This window comes from Squalius cephalus (genome assembly GCF_949319135.1).
Source record: "Squalius cephalus genome assembly, chromosome: 1".
In the NCBI taxonomy this organism is placed as follows: domain Eukaryota; kingdom Metazoa; phylum Chordata; class Actinopteri; order Cypriniformes; family Leuciscidae; genus Squalius; species Squalius cephalus.
Genome location: NC_137122.1, coordinates 9,076,897 through 9,097,844, shown reverse-complemented (window position 1 = coordinate 9,097,844; position 20,948 = coordinate 9,076,897). Strand labels below are relative to the sequence as shown.

Sequence of the window (20,948 nt, the reverse complement as noted above, 5' to 3'; positions counted from 1 at the left end):
GTTATCATTCAGAAGCTCCTGGGTCAGTCCTTTTTTTTCTTTCTTTTTTTTTAAATTGAAAATAAGTAATATTTTTTTCCTCAAATAGCTTTGTAGTTACTGCTAAACATACAGGTTTTAAAATAGAAGAAAGCACACAAAATTTTACCAGTCGGATGTTTTAACTACTTTAAAATGGCTTTTTTGGTCACTTATAGGCCTATCTGAATATTTATAGAAACGACACAGACATCAAGACAATATAAATATAAGTTCACTCAGCTAGTCCTATCACTTGAAGCAGAAAATCCATCCTTCTGTCCTTTTAAATGTCCGTGTTAAAGAGCACTTTCAGTCGTTTAGTGAAGCTGATTGCTGTAGCTTATATCCGACTTAGGCATGGGGTCAGAGATGAGGAACGATCCCAGCTTTATCCCTCTCAACTTCCAGCACTGTACCTTAAGCAACATCCAACCAAATCATGGAAGCCTAAGGCCTTCTTCTCAGTCACCAGAACAGAGATCGAAATTCCTATAACTGGGATTAAATCCCGACTCCAGAAGCTCATACCATCTTAAAGCTGTAGATGACCAGATCGTTTCATTTCATTTTTATGAGGGTACATTTCAGCTTACAAATATGAATATTTTGTTCAAGCTCTCGAATTTTACTACTCTTCTACCTTCAAACAAGTAGGCTATTAATTTAAAACGTGAATTCTAACTTTGAAACTTTCCAACAAGAGCAAGTATAGTTACGTCTGTTTTTACAGGAATGGAAGAGACAAAAACGTTTCTTTTAACTCATGAATTTTATTGTTGTGACGAAGGACGACCTTTTTCAGGCAGATAAAACTGGCTGCTTGAGAATCAGCCAATCAGGAGCGTCACTGCGCTATGCGGCTCGCGGGAGCAGACAGTTTCAGTTTCAGTTTCGGAAAAGTTTGGAAGAGAGCGCTGGCGTTGAAAGACTGTGTAGTTTATATTTATATAGATAATCTAAGCTAGTGTTGCTGTACTTATTTACAAGCTCCTAGTATTGTGTGCGTGCAACTACCAGTAAGTATACTAAAGTTTGTTGTTGTTTTTACCTCACAATAGCCTAATGTTGCTGCTCGTTGTCCTATAATGGCGGAGCTTCGCACTGCTCGTGTGTTTAATTTTTGAGAACGCTGTTAATTAATGGAGGTGTTGCTCTGCAAACCTTACGTGTTTCAATTGAAATAATGTCGGTTGTTCTTGCACAATGTGTAACGTTTATTTAAAGGAACCGTATGTAGGATTGTGGCCAAAACTGGTACTGCAATCACTTTAAAAATACTGTAGAGCGGTGTATCCCCTCCCCCTACCCCCTGACCCGAGGTTGCCAGATAAGCTGCAGGATTCAGCAGAAACGTAGGCTGCTACAATGAGCTTCCAATGGCAAGTGACGACGAGACGTACACAGTAAGTTTTCTTTCACAGTAAGTGCTGGGGCCATAATAGCTGAAGAGATAAGCGTTTTTGATTTGATATTTTATTTGATTTGATTTCTTTATTTTGAACATACAATTACAATTAAAAAAAAAACCTGAGGAAAAAAAAGGATAATAGTAAAACAAAACAAAAAACATATAAACAACAAAATAAAACTTCCTTATTTTTCAATACGAAAATAAATAAATAAAAAAACACCTCGATTTACAAGTACTAAAGTTTTTGTCACAAGTAGGCTAAAAAATAACCAAAACATTTGCCACAGCAATTATAACGCGGGACAAATTCAATATCACCAATGGCTATCACAGGGTTGTTTTCAGTCCCATCAGAAAATATTGTTACAGTAACTAAATTACATTAGCAATGGTCATACAGGTCAACTTGCAGCATGTGTAACTTAGTCCACGATATACGTGAAGAACGAATGACGAATAATTTTTTCTGAGGTAAAGTTAGGCTTCTGTCGTTTCAAATTGCCATAATGGGCGTGCTAATGTTGTTTTCCTCAGCGTCTCAGCATAAGTACAGAGAAACGGGCTCCTATAATGCATTGCTAATGTTAGCATACGTCCATGTGAGCTAACGTTACGTTACTTTGCACGAACATGCATAACTTTGTTCGACTGTCATGAATATATGAAATGTCCATTGACATCAAGTACAAGTTAGCCAAGCATAGATGAATCTTACCTGTCCAGGAGAAAATTAGCAACGTTGGCGTCTGTGTTCAAATTCTTCTCCGTTTTCAGCCGTCTCCATCTTTCAAAAGCATCTCCAATACAAATTCTGGTTTTATTTCGGACTTTGTCACAAAGAATTTCTGAATTATAACGAGGTCTTTTTGATTTAGTAACGTTAGACATTTTTATCCGACTAGAGTTAGGGTAGGTTAGAGCAAAGCTGGCAACCCGGATCCCGAAACACTACTGACTTCGTGATTGGTAGATAGGTGGAGGGAGGTGCGTCAGACCAAAACACAAAATGACAACATCAACATCAGTTGAGGGCTGCAAGTCCACTTTTTAAATGACAATATCCTGGCCATACTACTGTTGTCGGTGATATAAGTATTTGAAATGAACATGATTTCTTAATGTCTAGTGACACATCAGGGCAATTTTATGATTAATTGAAATAGATTTCTTACATACAGCTCCTTTAAGTAGTAATTCTGCAGCTCATAATAATTATATGTTCAGCTGAATTTAGTATGTTGTATATTGTTGCAGTTAATGTGCAGCAAATTAATCTTTGAACAGGGATGTACTACTGCATTTCTAAGTTTGTATTTGCTTAGTAATAAGCATTTATTATAACACTGCATTTAAATCATAACAAAAACTATAATTTAATCTCTTGATTGTGTTTGTTTTATTATATACCTGCTAGACATATAATAACTATTTGACATTTATATAGAGAGTCTACATTTACTGATTTATGCCTGTATCTCTGTTTCAGAACCACACATATTTAAACCTTTATTTCAATAAAACTCGTAAACGGAACATCTTGTCTGCATTCTAATTGATGCCCCCTGGTGGTCACAACTTTTGAAGACCAGTCAAATTATACAGTCCTTTCCAATCACCAAAACAATTGTCACGTGTGAAAAAAGAAAGAAATAACGGACATTTAATAGCGTGACATATACACACTGCAAAGTCAAATTTTAGAATATGTTATGACAATATAATGTGAGCAGACACTGATGTAATTCTCAGACGGACGTCTCTCTGTAGAAGAAACAGCTGATATACAAGCTGAAGCAAGAGGATCATCTCAGCATGAGCTTCTGCATGAAGATGAAGGTTTTCAGACAGAAATCCAGCGGATAAACAGACTCCAGTCATGGAAGAGGCTTGTGAGACACTAGATTGAGTCTGGCCTGTATGAAAACACATCAGGGCTTCAGTCTCTAACTTTACTGTAGCTGTGATGATATAGATGAGATTCTGTGCTCTGACCAGATGATGATTCACAATAAATCTCATTCATATTCACAGGACATTCAACAAATATCTGCTCGTTCACACACAAATATATAATTCCTCCAAACCCCAGAGAGATGAAATCTTCCCGTCTGCTCCTGATATGATGAGCTCATGATCTGTATCATTAATGTTTATTTGTGAAGGTCTTGTTCTTGTTCACAGAGGCGTAAAGTTCATCCTGCGGTTGATCTGCTCTTCTTCTGATGGCAGCATAAGTCACTGTATCATCATGATCCTGAAAGAACAGATTCTGTCCATCAATGTTTGAACCCCAGCGATTATTATTATTATTATTATTATTATTATTATTAGAGCATGAGCTTCATTTATCTGAGAGTCAAACTCATGTGCTGGTATCTACTCACATTGAGTGATTTTACTGGCTTTGTATTGGTATAAGTGACCTCAGAATAAGTCACATCATCTGTCTGCTCCTAAACACCAATGCAAACGTGCAGAGAGTCAAGTTTAACACACAGAACAGACATATCTCTCACTATAATATGTAGAATAACACAAAAGCTTTTAAATCACATCATTGAACAGACAGTGAACGTAATGTTTGATGATTTAGTGGACTCACATTGGCTCTTGCAGCGGGAGGAATGGACATGTTGATCGTCTCATACGTCCCTTTATGATCATTCTCATCTTTGACCTTCAGAACAAACAGTTAAACTGCATGAATGAAACTTTATTGAGCTTTAAAGACAGTTATCAAATCTAAATCACTGCATTACTGAACTCACCACAGAGTCGCCAGTCCCTCTTTTATCATCTGAAAAAAGGTGCCTCATGAAATATGAGTATTTATGATCAAACACACATGAAAACAACAATCAGATTTTGTTGAAGCATTAAAATGAATAATAAAAATGATTGTTGACTTGATAACTCTGAGAGATTGACATTACAGGATTTCTCAGCAGGAATAAACTTCTGTTTGAGAATTTCATATAATCCACATGTTTCTATGATACTTACAGTCTGAACATGATGTGTTTGTTTGCTCATCTGAACTGTTTTTAATTGTTGTAAAGGAGTAAATCTGAAAACTCACCAGCTCTTTTTCTGCAGATCAGCCAGAGAAGAGCAAGAAGGAGAACAGCGACTGCAGCGACAGAAATCACTATGACTGAAGAAGAGATCGAGCACAGAGTCAGAGACGGACAGGGCAGATTGGGGACAATTATAGACAAAGACAAAACACTGTGATTATGTACCTGGTGTGTCTGTAGTCGAATTATCCTGAGAGTCTGTGCCTGGTGTTGTTGAAAAGGATGAATTGGGACAATTATAGACAAAGACAAAAGCCATCGGCACTGAATGGCATTTCAAACGATTCTGATCTTCCTTCTGACTTTTGATTAATGCCCTGTGATTTATTTATTGTTTATTGCTCTTCTTTCAAGAAACAAAAGGAAAAAGTCAACTCAACTCTTACATACTGATTATTTATATAATGTGGTAGAGTGTCTATATGGTAATATTTCTATAGAATTATGTTAGACAAAGCTGTTCTGTGAATAACATCATCAATGGCGTAAAAGCATCAGCATCATCATGTACCTTGTGTAGAAGGATTCACTGCTGTCGTTGAATCAGCTTGAGCTGTAATAGATTAATGTTTGTTTAGATGATTCATACTGTACAATATTACCATTATTTTTTAACTAGAGATGGACAGAGCAGATTGGGGACAATTATAGACAAAGACAAAACACTGTGATTATGTACCTGGTGTGTTTGTAGTCGAATGACCCTGAGAGTCTGTGTCTGGTGTTGTCGTATCAGCTTGAGCTGAAAAGGATGAACGTTAGTTGAGATGCATCATAATAATATCCAGAATGAGGAGAAGAAGAGGTGAGGCTTAAACTTTATTTTACCAAACTAAAGAGAGAAATCCAACATGAGAACATACACATCAAAATCCCCAGATTTCATTTTAACTCTGCTGAGAGTACATATGGTCCCACTCTGAAGAGTGTTCAAGTTAAGCCGGGTTCACACTGTGCGATTTTGGCCACGATTTGGCCGTCTGGGACAAATTTTGCAAGTCCTAAAAGATTCCTCTTATCCTAGACTAAAATCTGAAGTCTTTGATCGTTAGTTTGACACGTTCACCGACAGCCGATTAATGACTGTTGTGATCAAATTTTACCTCAGACAAAATTCTGTCAGTGTCAGAAGATTTGACTCTCAGTCCTGCAGTGACTTTTGCCAAGACAACCATCAAAATGTCTTTGTTTTTCAAGACGAGCCGTGACCAAAATTAACGTTAGAGATTTCTTTGAAGCCACCATTTCAATCATGCGTGTAACAAGAACTCCTGCCAGGGTGAAGATTTTCAGAAACTCCGGTCGTGTAGAAACTGTAGATTCTGGTTTGTGACGTCGGAACCGGTAATAACCTTTTTCCAGGCTTCTGATTGGACAACAGGGCTTTAAGGCTGGGTTATATCACCACCTGTTGGTTTGGCATGCTCTTGACAGCGCATGTTTTTGCTTTTTCACGTGGACGAAATTTTTCTTTTAAATGAAGGAGGAAACTGTGTATAAAAATACCCGTGTATGTGTGGACTAGGCCTAAATCTCTGAAGAACGGCAATTGGAATTTGGGATCATTTTACTGACTCTCTCGTCGTTTTCTCCAACAGCCCAAGCATACACACAGGCCTATATAATGGTGTGTAAAACAAATGTATAATTTATCATTATAATTCATATAATTCATCATAATTTAGCTCCATACTGGATTCCAAGTGATCAAGGGCTTAGAGCATTTCATTCAAACTCATTTCAAGAGTTCACCAGTAGAGGACACTTGTGCAACTATGCTTTGGGACACACTTACTTTAATCTCATACACTCTTTAGGAAGTATAGTATGGACATTGAGACGCAGGACGAGGCTGTGTTTACATCCACTTTTTATGTATGTTGAAGAGTATGCCAGAAGTCTCCAGATGGTCTACTATTTCCGGAGGATTTTCGATCCGTACTCACTATAAGGCTAATATTACCCACAAGCCATTGCGCTTTGGAGGAGGATTCGGTTCAGAACTATGAACACGAGTAAAAGTGTTAAAAAAAAAACGACAAAACATGGCGGATATGCGCGACCGTAGGGCTGGGCGATAAAACGATAACGATAATTATCGCGATACAATTTTTCTCGATAAAACGATATCAAGAGTTCGATAAATGTTCAATAATGTTTATGCGCCAAAAGCGGAACGAAACTCATTTGAACCACGCGCCACACGGACCATTTATCCGCTCGGCTCAAAGTCCAAACGGCAGCGCAGCGCGAGCTCACTAGAGCAGATGCGTTTACTCTGAGCGGTCTCGGTCATGAGATCCAGTGAGAAGCGCTTGAATTCAGCGAAGAACAGTGATTTAAACCAGTTTAAAGGCAGATGAAACAGCGCTGACAAACAGGAGAAACACTGTGCGCAACAAACCCGCGACTGCAGATCAACGTGATTCTGCATTTCTCTCCGATACGGTAGGAAATTAAATTAAATGTGGAGGATTTTATCTTTGACAAGATGATTGACAGGTCAGTTTATGTGTCAGGATGCGTGTAACTAATCGACAGAGAGCGACCGTTAAAGACAATTGTATGATGTGATAGTTTGTCCCAAAAGCTTGTCTACTCTTCTTCTACACACTCAAAAGTATGCACCTTTTGTTCCCCAAAAGAGAACATACTTTTAGGGCGTAGTATAAGTAGGTGAATTGAGCATTAGAAGTAAAAAATAAGTGAAGTCGGCCATTTTCTCTTCAGTTTCATCTGAGCTGTTGAGGTGAATGGCAGGACAAACTCTCTCCGGTCAGACAGAAACAAAATGTAGGCAGAGTAGGGCTGGGCGATATATATCGCATGACATTGTTATGTGCATCTTGTCAGTAAAGCCGGTTCCTTGATTAGTAGTAAATCGCCTTCACCTGCTTTCAGATGGAGCGGCATTTACTACACAGAGCCGTAATTCACTGACAAGCTGAGCCATATCGCATTAATTATCGCAGGTGATATGTCCGTTAGGCTTGCTACGATAGTCTGTGTTACACAGTGTTCAGTCGCAACACAGGTTTCAAAACTTGCCCACCGCGGCACCGCAAAAAAAAAAAAAAAAGTTTAAAGCGTTACAAATATTTAATGCAATTACGCAGTCACCCGTTGACTAGCGTTGTATGGTCAACGCATTTATAAATGTGAATGCTTTTAAACCATTCAAGCGCGACAAGACTTAAGAGACCACGCTGTAAGTCCTGCCTATTACAGACACACACACACACAAACGACCCCCAGAAAAGACGCGTGTCAGTATCGAGTTCTGTGAAGATGAATGTTAGTTCAGATCATTAATACTGTACAATATGACCATCATATTTTAACTTTGATCATCACATTACATAAAAAGTTAATATTTTTGCTGTCAAGTTTCAATTCCTTTATTATTTCCAGCATCACGTTTTGGACTGTTACTTCACTGCAGTTCATTAGTTTGAAGCAATGCTTTGAGTTACTCTTCTGTGAGAGTCAAAGAAGCTTTTGTTCCCTCAGTTTGTTCTGGTTCAGTGATACTGATAGACCTTAGTGTTACTGACATTATGAGGCTCTTCTAACACTGTTTTCTCACCTGAATACTTGACAGTGTATCTGACTGAGGTCTTGACTTGATTTCTGCGAGTAAGTTGACATCTCCACTCTCTGTTTTCATCTTCATTCAGGAGTGTTGTAGTCAGAGTGATGATGAAACAGCGATATTGATCTGATGATGATAATATCTGATATCTGGAGTCTGTCTTCAGATCAACACCAGCCTGATTCACCCACAACAGCTCAACTCCCTCAGAACTGACCAGATTATCACAGGGAGATCCAGCATATGAATACAACTGACAGGAGAGAGTCACAGAGCGGCCTGGACTGATCTCAGTCTGTGAGGATGAAGATGAAGATGATGATGATGATGAAGATGATGATGATGGCGACACTGAAACTGAACACAAGACACAAATCACAGACTCTTCAATCATCATCTGAGTTTAAAGGGAGAATTTTAAATTTACCACATAATCTTAAACTTACCATGAAGAACATGCAGATAAACACGTGCATCAGTTCCTTGTTGTGTGTCATTCACATATTGTCTGCAGGTGTATAATCCATGATCTTCTTCTGTGACGTTCTTGATGTTCAGAGAGCAGTCAGACTCCAGACTCAGTCTCTCATGTCTCTCTGTGTCTTTATTCTTTATCCCTAATTTAATCAGTTCAAGTGTCTCTAAACGTCTGAATCTGTTAGTGTAGATCCATGTAGTTTTAGATTTGCAGTCAGAAAGAGCATTATTACAGGACAGACGCACATTTTCACCAGAACTGATGAACACATGATCATCCACTCCACTGATACCTGAAACATATCAGTGATCATTATGTTATTGTTATATGTTAATAAATGAATCATAAAATATACCAGCATAAAAAGCAGAAAACTAAAATACACACTGTAAAAACTGTGCTGATAAAATGCATTAGATAATAAATGAGACCCGTGCCACTAGATGATGATTGTGACCATTAACAAACAGCCATTGTCATCTGATCCTGTTTTCTTTCAGCTTTTTTGCAATAGCAAATGTATTTAAAGACAAAGCTACCGCAGCCAAAGACAAACTAATGTTCAAAAGTCAAGGGTCCAGAGCCCAACTAAAGCAAACACTGATCACCATCATGGTGACATCAAATGAAAATACAATGACATCTAAACCTCTGCCACCTTTTAATAAGAGCTTCTGTAGACGTCTGACACAAATAAAGTCAGTCTGGTTAGTAATAAGTGAAGCTGGTAATGCTGTTTGTGGAGTTGTTTAAGCCTCCTCTGCTGAGATCTTCACAGATGTAATGTCTTCAGTTGATTTCATATTTTTTCTGTTCTTCTTGTTCCTCTTTCCTTCAGTGATTCTGCTTGTTAACAGCAGGTGTTCATCAGTGTCTGAATTAACTCAATTGTTTTTATTCACTCAGTCAAGTGGACTATATTAGTGAACTAATGTAGGGAATAGTGAATGAGGGTATAGGGTGTGTTTTAAAAAAGACAAATATCTCCCAGAATGCATTTGTTTCTACGTTATATTGCTGTTTTAATGGAAAACAGCATGTTACTGTCAAAATGTGGCCATTTGTTACAGTGCACACTGTAAAAAATTGCTGTAAAAAAACGGCCGCATTTTGACAGTAACAAAATCGGGGCTAAAATTGTGCAGTGTGAACTCAGCATTAGATTAAATCAACTGAAGACAAAAGAATACATTAAATCTCTGAGGATCTCAGTGTAGCAAGTTGGGAAGAGAGAAATATTAATGGTATCTTATTTCATTTTGTATTAAATACTTGTACAGTGAGTAATTCAATGTTATTATGGTTAGGATAGGAACTATCAATTAAGGTGTTTCGTTAAGTGGGACGCTTATCAGTGTTGCGCTCTATGCCTTTAGAGCAGGGGTCGCCAAGTAACTTTGGCCGCGGGCCAATATTTTTTTTAGCCAGTAGCCTAGATGGCGGGCCAGCTACACGGATTAGGCCTATGGATACAAATTAAACCGCTTAAAATGCATTGTGTTCACCCGCTTTATATCCCGACCTCTATGATCCCGACCTGACGGTCCGCAAAATTTAGATCTCGTTTCCAGAATCTCACATTCAAATGTCTCTAACGGAAAGAGAGAGATTAAGTAGCCTATAACAATTATAAATGCTATACAAAAATTGTTTGTGTCAATATAAATATTATTTTAACATACTGTCAGCAGAGAAAAAAATGTCTGAAATATAAATAACAAATTAAATAGGACAAAGCCTATCACTCAAATCACTCAAGCAACATAAACAAAAACCATATTGCCCTACTGACAAATGAAGTAGGCTATTTTCTGCCAAACGATTTCAAACATCCTTGCAAAAAAAAGAATGTTGTTGACTGACAGGTTTCAGTACCAAACAGCTCCTCAGAGCTAGGTGTACAGGTCAGAATGAAGTGCGGATACGCTGTCAAAAGATGTCGGGAGTGGGCTATTGTCAGTCAGACCGCCCGCTCCGTCCAAAGTACACTAGAGTTCTGACCGCTACCGTCTTTATACTTCAAAATAGAGTCCTGCACGGGTTCGGGTACTCGACGGGTCACCCGCAAATTTTGCTCAAACGTTGTATCCAACTGTGTCGGATACGGGTGCGGGTCGGACACGGGGGAAACACGGGTTTAAAAAAAATCACATGCAAACGTAAAAATATATGCATATTTTTAGGAACACATCTACAAAAATATGCCTGTATTTTAAGTTGATAAAATAATTTAAAATCCACATCAGTTTATTTGTGCCCACGCACCACACCCTCCCAGGATCTATAATGTTACCTAGGCTACTTTCACTTTTAAAAAATGCATTTTTTAACCGCGCGCGCGATCTGCAGTTGTCGAGATGGATGCTGAGGAGTTGAAGAAAAGAATAGCTAGTGGAGATTGTAAAGTTACAGTATTTTTCAAATTTAACACTGTGTGCAGGCCCAGGGCGTGTTTGAACCCAAAATTGTCAGATGTAGGCGCGCGGCCACGGCTTTTCTCAAGTAGTGGAAGAGTTTTGTGCAGCATTTAGTGCAAATATTTTTTATCAGGTAGGCTAATACATATTATTTATCAGTGTGTTATACCCAAATAAATAATAATAAAAAAAAAGTTCAAAAGTCAGACTGTAAGCGAATGAGACTTACAGGAGAGCATGATTGCTATTCACACCCTTATTAAAATGGCTGTAATCTGTTACCACAATAGTACTTGATCTGTTTAAAATGATTTCATTGGTATATGTCTGCTAAGGTGTTAAATTAAAATTCAACATTAAAATTGGAAAACGAGTCGTTATTCGTTTTTTCATTTTAGTTCAGTAAATAAATAATGGAAAAACAAGTCGTTTTTATTTTTTTTATTTTTGGTTTTAATTAAAAAAAAAAAAAAACCCCGATTGAACGAATGATACACGGGGCCTATTTGTAAACCGTTATTGTAAAATAAAATAGGCTGATTTAAAAAATATAATCCGGCGGTCCAGAAAATATTGCTGGCGGGCCAGTTTTGGCCCGCGGGCCACCTATTGCCGACCCCTGCTTTAGAGAGTGCGTGAGTTATGTCAGCCTCAGATCGCAAATGGACGCTGGCGAGGCAAGACGCACTTTCCTTCACTCTTTCCTTCACTCTTTCCAGTTAATATTGGTATGTCTAAAAGTGCTCATTTGGTTAAAGTTCATTGAATAATAAGCACAATGTGTTACTGAATTGATTATACATATGTATCTTGTGTATTGTGACTTTTCTGTGACGCACGTGGAGCTAAATAGTGATTTGTGCGCAGCGTATAATGTGGAAAGAGGTCTGCGCAACGGATAGTATTCTGATCAAATTGTCCCATGTGTTTCCAGGGTCAATAAAAACTGTTGTTTTGAAGCCATCCTGCTGTCTGCTGTGTGGATTATCTTATGTACAGAACTGGATCTGCTACATCAGCAGAGGAGTATGACACAACTCCACAAACAGCATTACCCTCACTTAAAGCAAACAACACACTCTCCAGAATAAACTATTAGTCTTTATCAGAGAGCTGTTCAAATCACTGACACACTCTTAATATGAAGATAATTCTTCATCATCAGATGTTTGAGTGACACTATGTCCAGTATCAGGAATAATACAGTATGATCTGTGTGTATCAATACACAACTCTGAGATCACAACGTGAATGTGTGCAAGAATAAACTGAGCATGTTCAAATGAACTCTTTCCAGACTAATTCCACTAAATGTTGTAAGGGAGGATTTCCTGCAAGACTGCCGAATGACTAAAGAAACATTGTCAGCAAGATGGTAGAAAACTGTACATTTCTTGTCTATTCCACCCACTGCCACTTATACCAATGACGGAAATAAGCGCAGTTACAATAGATTAATATGTGGGAGAGCGTTGCTATAGAGAGTGACAATATTGTATTGCAATAGATAGCACTATTATATTATAAAGCAAGTCAATACCAAATTAAAACTAGTTAGCACATTATTTGTAATTGAAATTAATGACAACTTCCCCCACGGTACTAAATGTGTGACAGTTCATCGACCCCTGAAGTACACACATCTTGGCCTACAGTGATCACTATCTGTGCCTTTAGGAACTACAAATGGTCATTGTGGTAGAAAGAGGGGGTGGAAAACAGTAAAGCAAACGTCTTTAGAGAAAATACAGATTTCTTTACCTGTGAGAAGTGAAGAGAGAATGATCAGTCCCAGCAGACACAGATCACACTTATCAGCCATTTTGTGTTTCTGTCAGTCTTTCTCTTCATTATATATAGTTACAGCTCTTTCTCTTCATTATATATAGTTACAGCTCTTCTTTAAACATTATCAGCTCCTCCTCTGGTTATTCACTTCCTCTGTTCTCATGAAATGAGTGTTTAAATTCTGCTAGAGTTGCTGTTTAGTGACACGATGTCACACTAAAGTGTTGCTTTAAGTGTGTGTGAAACATGTGAGAAGTGCATATACTGTGAACACACTGTCTCAACACACATCTGCTCTGAACAGTTTATTGGCTACTTTTGCACACGAGAGAATTACTGTTAGTCTCACTTCTTTCTTTTAGCAGTTTCCAGCATGACGTTAAAATAAAATAAAATAATTGCATTATTAGTAATAAAATTAGTTTGCTACTGAAAAGGTTTCCAATATCCATGACTAACTTGTAGAAAATTACGTTTTTAAGGTATTTTGAAATGATTAACGTCAGCTCCAGTTTGGTGAAACAGAAAGTATTTGCACACACTTCATGAGCGTCTGTAAAGCAGATATTAAATGTCTTCAGGAAGAGTTTCTACACATGGATTATAATGTTCTGCTTTACTCTCTCCAGCCCTGAGAAATATATCAGATCCAGACTCCTTTATTAACACTACAAACACCAAACGCCAGTCATTTTCCCTTTGGCCGGTGGATTTGGCAGTGGCACGAGCCGCTCTGACGGGGATAATTCTCGGTCAGCTGGTTTTGTGTGCTGTGACACAGACGGAGCTGTTTAAAGCGATTCAGAGATGCTTTAAAGGCTATTTTGAATTTAATTTGCTGTAAAATGCGATGTTCCTGTGGCAACATTTTTGCAAGACGATAAAATACGTTGCGTTGTGCACGTTTCACAACAGTATCAAAGTGAAATGTCCAGTGAGTGGCGCTAAAAGTGTGTTTAGTCTTTTTTCCGGAACAGATGAACGTGAATATGGCAACGCTTTATTACGTCAAAGTTTGTCCGTATCATCGCAGTTATGAGTTGAAATGTCAGGCGCTAAAAGATTAACCATCACGCTTTAAAATAACGTACACCTGCACTATTCCCTAAACCTACCCGATAGTGTTAACAAAAGCAAATGCGACATAAAAACGTAATCGTAGCCATGGTATTTAAGATTATTTATGAACTTTGAGCTCTTATACCATGACTTGTCTTTCACAGGATTCGAACCCAGGTCTTCCAGCTGAGCTACTGAGCAAGCTTTATAAGTTATCATAAATGTGTGTAAAAACGATTCACAATCGAAGGTGCTTGCTGTTTTACTGCCTCTAGGCTTCATTTCTTTTAGAAACTGCAGTAATATGTACATATTGGTATGTATTTTGCGTTTTGCAACGTTTTTCCAATGAGCCAGTGTTGGCTATATTTTATGAATACCTTGGTGTGTCATTATGAGAGTCAGTATGTGTCATCGGCACCGTGCTCTGAAGATACTCATGATATTTCTTCCTTGTAAAAATATAATGAAAAAAAATATCTTTTGTTTTTTCCTTTTGTAATGAAACGGGTCTTGACAGATTTCTTGAGTCACACCGAGAACAATGACACCAATCATGCCGTAGTCGGACCGAACTTGCTGTCCACAGTAATGGTTGTCTTCTGTGTCGGTCACTGTCAGGTTTGTTTGGACTCGTTGTGTTTCATCATCGTCTACCTTAATCACTCTTTTGTTGTCATGGACACTAATGATTTTCAGCTTTACACTCATCAATCACCATCACCCACACACAACTGTGATCATCTCTGAACCCAGTTTAGGCGGGCCGGTGTGAATTCACACACATTCAGAAAACAGTTCCTCTTCTTTTTTGAGAGTTACTTGAGAGCAAGAAACCTCTATACGATATAGCTGACTACGCCACCCTGTTAAACAGGGAAATATAAATATTAATGAATTTAACCACCTACAAAGGACACACAGGAACGTGGTTATTGAAAGGAGGGCCTGAGACGTGGATACCAAAAGTAACAAAAGTTTTATTTCAATCATCAAGCAGTAATCTTAAAACATTAAAAGACTGCAGGAGCAGGTTACACATACAGACATTAAAGAAACCACACATGAAAAGGAGGCCGAGGCTTACCAATGGCAGGGAAACTAGTTTAATGAGCACAAGGTGTCGCCACAACACACACACACACACACACACACACACCAATAAGGTCAAATATGAACACACAGCACTCTGTGACAGAATCCCACCACCGCACACGAGGGCCTATGAGCAGCCGGCCCTGAAGCCTCGGCTCCTATAACGAGAAACAAAATTAACAAAACGGTCTCCAAATAAACAAAACAAATAACAACAACAACAACAACAACTGAAACTTAAATAAATATAACATTTAATTAATAAACCAGAGAATCATGCATCAAATCACGCTGAGGTTAAGAATTGGGCACCAAAACTGGGTGGATATTCACTCCACTTTCATACTTCACCAGCAACCCAGCGATCACATAAACAATATGTGACCCTGGACCACAAAACCAGTCTTATGTGTAAATTTTTTTAAATTGAGATTTATACACCATCTGAAAGCTGAATACATAATCTTTCCATTGACGTATGATTTGTTAGGATAGGACAATATTTGGTCAAGATACAACTATTTGAAAATCTGGAATCTGAGGGTACAGAAAAATCGAAATATTGAGAAAACCGCCTTTAAAGTTGTCCATTTCTATTGGCGATAGTGCTGCATCCATTCACAAAAATAAATGTTTTATATATTTAAGGTGGGAAATTTACTAAATATCTTCATGGAACATGATCTTTACTTAATATCCTAATGATTTTTAGCATAAAAGAAAAATCTATAATTTTGACCCATACAATGTTTTGTTGGCTATTGCCACAAATATACCCGTGCAACATAAGACTGGTTTTGTGATCCAGGGTCACATATATGCTGGAAAGCAGGAGTCACAATACACATGAACCGAGCGCACACGCGCTGACGAGCGAGTTCGTCACAGGAGAAACCAGGATCGACAAAGCAGCAGCATCAAATAGTGTTGCCCCGCAGGCCTCGCCGAACACACGGTCTCCGAGAACAGATTATTCCTGTTAGAATTTAAACAGAAAATTACTCCCAACATAACTATGAATGAAAGTTGCACAGTAGCGGTAGTTACACGGACCTTCATTTCATAGCGGGTCGCAAGTCCAAGTCACGCACACAGAAGACTATCGCCATGCCAACAGAAGCACGGGAATGCGGGAGGGGCAGATGAATAGCCGCCGCCAACAACCCCAACAACGAACCATCGGCCATAATGCTATAAACAAAATGACTGTTACATAAAGTCACAAATCTATGTGCTAACTAGTTAGCCAAATACATACCTCAAGCGGAAGGGATTAAACAAACCGGGAATGGGCGGCAATGACACACAGGCGGTGACCACACACACACAAACGGTGCATTCGAATCCCTTTTTATACGCTCCCTCATGGAATATAATTGGACACTACATTACCCACGAGCAGTAAATATATTAAAAACGACACTCTGTACGTCCCACCACACGTAGGCTCCGTAAAGACACTCTCAGTTCCCGCCTGAAGATGAAGGCAGGATCAGAGCCGAACCCCAAAAGAACTGAGAAAGGAAATCAATACCCACCAGTTGGAGGATTCCCTGGATGAAGAACCTAAGATATTTAGGCAAAGAAAATAGATTATATTATTGAAAAATACAGACATTGACATAGGTGTAATAATCTTTAAACAGAGCTAACCGTTAGGCCGTTGCCTAGAGTGTTGTGAGAAATGCCAAGTAAGCCGTGAAAGACTGCCACATTAGGCCGTGGTGAGGAGAAGACAGCTTGAGTTAGTGAGTTATTAGTGAGTTAGCCTCGATAGGCCGAGTGGAAAAAGCTGGGTATGGGTGGGAAATAAATAAATAAGGGAAACTGCCACCACAACCAGAAGTTTGTATAGATAGTATGCTTACCTCAGGAGATTTAATATGCAAGGTTTATGATATGCTTGACGCTTGTTAGTATCAAAGTTATCTTTAGTGTTAGCAAAAGAGGATGCGAGTAATGTGTATAGGAAAGGGATAGTTCACTCAAAAGTGAGTTCAATAGTTCACGCCTTCTGAAGTGAAGCGATGCGTTCGTGTAAGAAAAATATCAATATTTAAAACTTTATTGACTAAAATAACTAGCTTCTGGTGGACGGCTGTACGCATCGATTTACGCCAAAAGAGTAACACTTGAACTTGACGCACAACGTAATGACGCCAATTGATGCCTCTCGCGGTTCAAACAAACAGGGCTGGGCGACCACGGTCTTCATTACGTTGTGTGTGAATAGTCCCTGAACATCGAGGGCCTGGTTACCGGGCCCATACAGGGCTTTGCAGGGTGGCTGGAGTTTGTCATGAACGGCTGCTGAAAAGCTTTCTGGGATTGCAGGAACTGCTGCGCCAGTGTCCAGCTTGAACTCAGTATTTTGACCATTCAATCTGACTAGTTCAATCCACTCACTTGTCTCTATTGAACTCACCTCTCCCAGGAAAGCAAAGTCTTTCATGCTCTGCTCTTCTCGATCCTGAGTGATGCCATGAACTGTTCCAGCTGACCAACACCGCTTTGCAAAATGTCCCTTTTCGTGGCATTTAGAGCATTCCCCTTCACGTGCAGGACACTCTCTCCAATTGTGTCTCTTTATATTTCCGCATTTCCCACACCCAGCCGATCTACTGTCTTCATCCACTTTACTAGGCCTCTTTTGTTTTGTTTTGCTTTACTAGACCTCACTTTTCCTCACTTTAATCACGTCTTTTTCCAGTCTGAGCTCAGGATCAAGTTGCAAACTTTCAGACAGTCTTGCATCTTGTATACCAACGACAATTCTGTCCCTCATCAGTTCGTCTCTTAAAGCTCCAGACTCACAATGTTCTGCCAGAGCATGTACAGCAGTGATGAAAGCTTCGATACGCTCTCCTGCCTCTTGATTACATCTGTTAAGACGTGCACGTTCAAAAATCACATTACGTTTGCTTACACAATGCCGTGTGAATGCCGTTTCCACTGTCTCATATGACCTTTTCTCCTTCTCAGACAGAGGAAGAACATTCAGGACATCTTCAGCTTCGTCTCCGATGGTATACATAAACGTATTAACCTGATATTCTTGTGACTGCTTGTCTACGCCTGACGCAGTTCTATAACGCTCAAAGCGTCGTGTCCATTTGGGCCATTCACTAATATGGCTGAAATCAAACTTGCCTGGGGGCATCAGTGATGGCATCAGATGCCGCATACTTGCTGCTTCATCATCCATTGTCACCTCCTTTTATTTTCCTGCTGTATCTCACCAGCTCATCTGTCCTCTTTTCTCCGTCTCACTCACTCGTGGCTTCTCCGATCTCCACTTTAATCTTCATTTCTGTCCGCGCACACACTCTCTCCCGAGTATTTATGGTGGCATCGCAACTAACAGTTAACTGGTTTTTCCTAAACTTCTGACACCATGTTATGTGAGCGGAAAGCATGAGACGGACACTGGGAGTAACATATCATAACAAGCTTTACTTCATGTCTGTTCACCATTTAAATGTGTCCGGGAAACACCAGAGCTTAAACAATTATTTCCTTTTCCGAACACTCCTGAGGTATTGGAGTCTCGACCGTAACACAGAGATGATCATCTTCCCGCAGTGAGAACATCACTGAACCACGACCTCTACCTCAGTGAGCTTAATGCCCAAACACGCCAGGCAACGATCGTGACCATCAGCCGGCGCCAGGAAACACACGGGTGGAACGACATCTTGAAAGAGACGCAGCGTCACACGTGTATAACGCTCTTTCAGGGAACTGTATCGCTCTTTATAGTGCTGAAGCGCACAGGGGGAATGATCACTCTTTCAAGCTGAATAAACAGCAGAATCTCTCAGGCCAGATCCCAATTCATCGGTGCGTTCTGATGTGACGTCGAACTTTACAGTCTGAAAGAGACTCATTCTTTAGCGGATGCTCTCATGTGAAGTGTCACTGTATACAGCAAACTGAAGATGTTCTGTACACTTCACCTCTATTGAAGACAATAGTGTCATTATCCAGCTCAATTCAATTAAATTATTCTGTGTTCTCATATAAAAGGGTCAAGTACAGTTATTATATTATTTTCAGAATATTAATTAACTGAGCAAGCCGAATGTGACAGTGGAAAGAAACCAAAACTCATATTTTGTTTACATTTTTAGACATTGTTCAAAAAATGTTGCAAGTGATTTACTACTGTAATTATATATATATATATATATATATATATATATATATATATATGTGTGTGTGTGTGTGCGAATATACCGTATAACTGTTGAGCTAAGTGAACCTGAAGGTAGTTATGGTGAGATGAAGCTTCAGCCTGATGTGTGTAAAAGTGTTTGATTTCTCAAGGTTTTGAATGCACACAGCGACACCTGCTGGTCAATGCTAATATTGTGCAGAACAAAAATCCTCAGGAGTCTTGACAGCACCAAGATGAGTTACATGGCTCATGATATATTAACATATACAAGCATAAACACATGTATAAATAAATAAAAGAGTTCTTTGAAGTTTTGTTGTTTCATAATTTTGTAACTGGGCAGAGATTTTGTTGAACAGAGGGGAATGATGGAGTTATTTAGACTGGATAAAAGAGGGTAAGAGTGAGTAATATGGACTGGACAGAGAGAAGTGGAAGTCAATATTTCTTCCAGTGTCTTCAGAAAGAGTCCAAACCCTTCTCGAGACACTGCAATCAAACAAGGCTTTGAATGTCCCTTCACTAAAACAACACAAGCCTGGATACGGAGATCCGACTGGAAGAACCTGAGTAGTTGATAAGCTGTAGCTTGTGTCACTTTTGATTTATGACCCCTATGATTTATTATTTTATGACAGGATATGACCATATATGGGGGCCAGGTGGTATGTGACCTTTGACCCTGTGTGGTTGTGTGAGGTTTATGGATGTGTGTTTATGACTGCAATCTGCTTGGTGTGACAATGATGTGAATGTTTTTCAGGGGTGTTTTTATTACAGCAGGATAATATCCATAGAACGATGAAATTATGATCACAACTGTCTCCTATCATTAAATCTGTTGCCATCCTGTCTGAGCTGGTGTGTTTTTGGTTTTATGGTGGGAAATAACACCTCGTTTTATGATTGAATGATCAATAGCCCCCAAACCATTTGTACCCGAACGCGGGGGTTCTGGCTTCACCCGGTCTAGACCCAAGCGATATTTCTGACACATACTGTCCGGATAAACATCCTCTCGCCTCGACCCCATACAGTGATGCAACACCAACCCAGACTGACTGGCGTCTGAACGCCTGAAATAAATAAATAAATAAAGTTTCATTGGATATAAAGAAATGTATTAATACAATATTGCCCTCCTATCATTTATTAGGTTTATTTTTTAATTGGTAAACGACTCTGCTTTTTCATTTATTTTAAGATAATCTAGTAACCTATAACGTTACACATATACTTGTGAATATACTTTTCACATCAGACCAAATTATTCAACAAGCCAGAGATAAACATTAATTCGTTACATTTTGACGGGTTATAATTTGGGTCTATTTACTACGAGTCAAAATTATTTAAACAATTCATTTTTAGTTATAAAACCAAGGGTCGTTGATAAAGGTTCTGTTGTTAAATACAGATTATCAGAATGCATTAAAACCAATGAGCCTTTATATTGACCTATACCATTAAAATGTTTAAACTGAATAAATTTATACACAATATCTTACTAATAATATGTATGAAATGGCTTGAACGCGTTATGCTTCAGTCAACACACGGGGGTTTCAATAGTAGTTTGGCTTAGGTCACGCAAGACCCTTATTGTTTTTTCACGTTTTTCATGGTAAGAGCTAAATTTTCTTTATAGTTTTAAGCTGTGATTGGGTGTAATTATTGTATTTGAAAAGTGATATGATTTAAACGATGATATCTGTTGCTGAAATAAGTTTTTAATTATTATTATCAATATTAATGAATATTGTCTAGAATAAGCTTAATTAATGTTTACGATATGTTGTGTAAATAATGTTGACCTAGTCAGTGAATGATACC

General features: G+C 38.7%; 1 protein-coding gene across 1 annotated transcript; it reads right to left on the bottom strand.

The window, feature by feature from the left end:
• Window positions 1-2,807: 2,807 nt before the first annotated feature.
• Window positions 2,808-12,922, bottom strand: LOC307163166 (uncharacterized protein). Its single transcript, XM_079879112.1, has 11 exons — window positions 12,758-12,922; window positions 8,548-8,871; window positions 8,096-8,458; window positions 5,189-5,251; window positions 5,021-5,062; window positions 4,675-4,713; window positions 4,512-4,586; window positions 4,201-4,229; window positions 4,035-4,109; window positions 3,817-3,885; window positions 2,808-3,686 (listed from the first exon to the last, which is right to left on the bottom strand). Exons 1-11 carry the CDS (start codon window positions 12,816-12,818, stop codon window positions 3,576-3,578), a joined length of 1,251 nt encoding a protein of 416 aa, XP_079735238.1. The 5' UTR covers window positions 12,819-12,922; the 3' UTR covers window positions 2,808-3,575.
• Between the last annotated feature and the right edge of the window lie 8,026 nt (window positions 12,923-20,948).

Bases quoted from the DNA above. Each gene is read 5' to 3' on its own strand.
- LOC307163166 (XM_079879112.1), bottom strand. From the start codon at position 12,818: ATGGCTGATAAGTGTGATCTGTGTCTGCTGGGACTGATCATTCTCTCT. The intron at 5,252-8,095 runs GTGAGAAAACAG...CATCCTTTTCAG, and splicing joins ATACACTGTCAAGTATTCAG to CTCAAGCTGATACGACAACA. The intron at 3,886-4,034 runs GTGAGTCCACTA...ATTGGTGTTTAG, and splicing joins CTCCCGCTGCAAGAGCCAAT to GAGCAGACAGATGATGTGAC.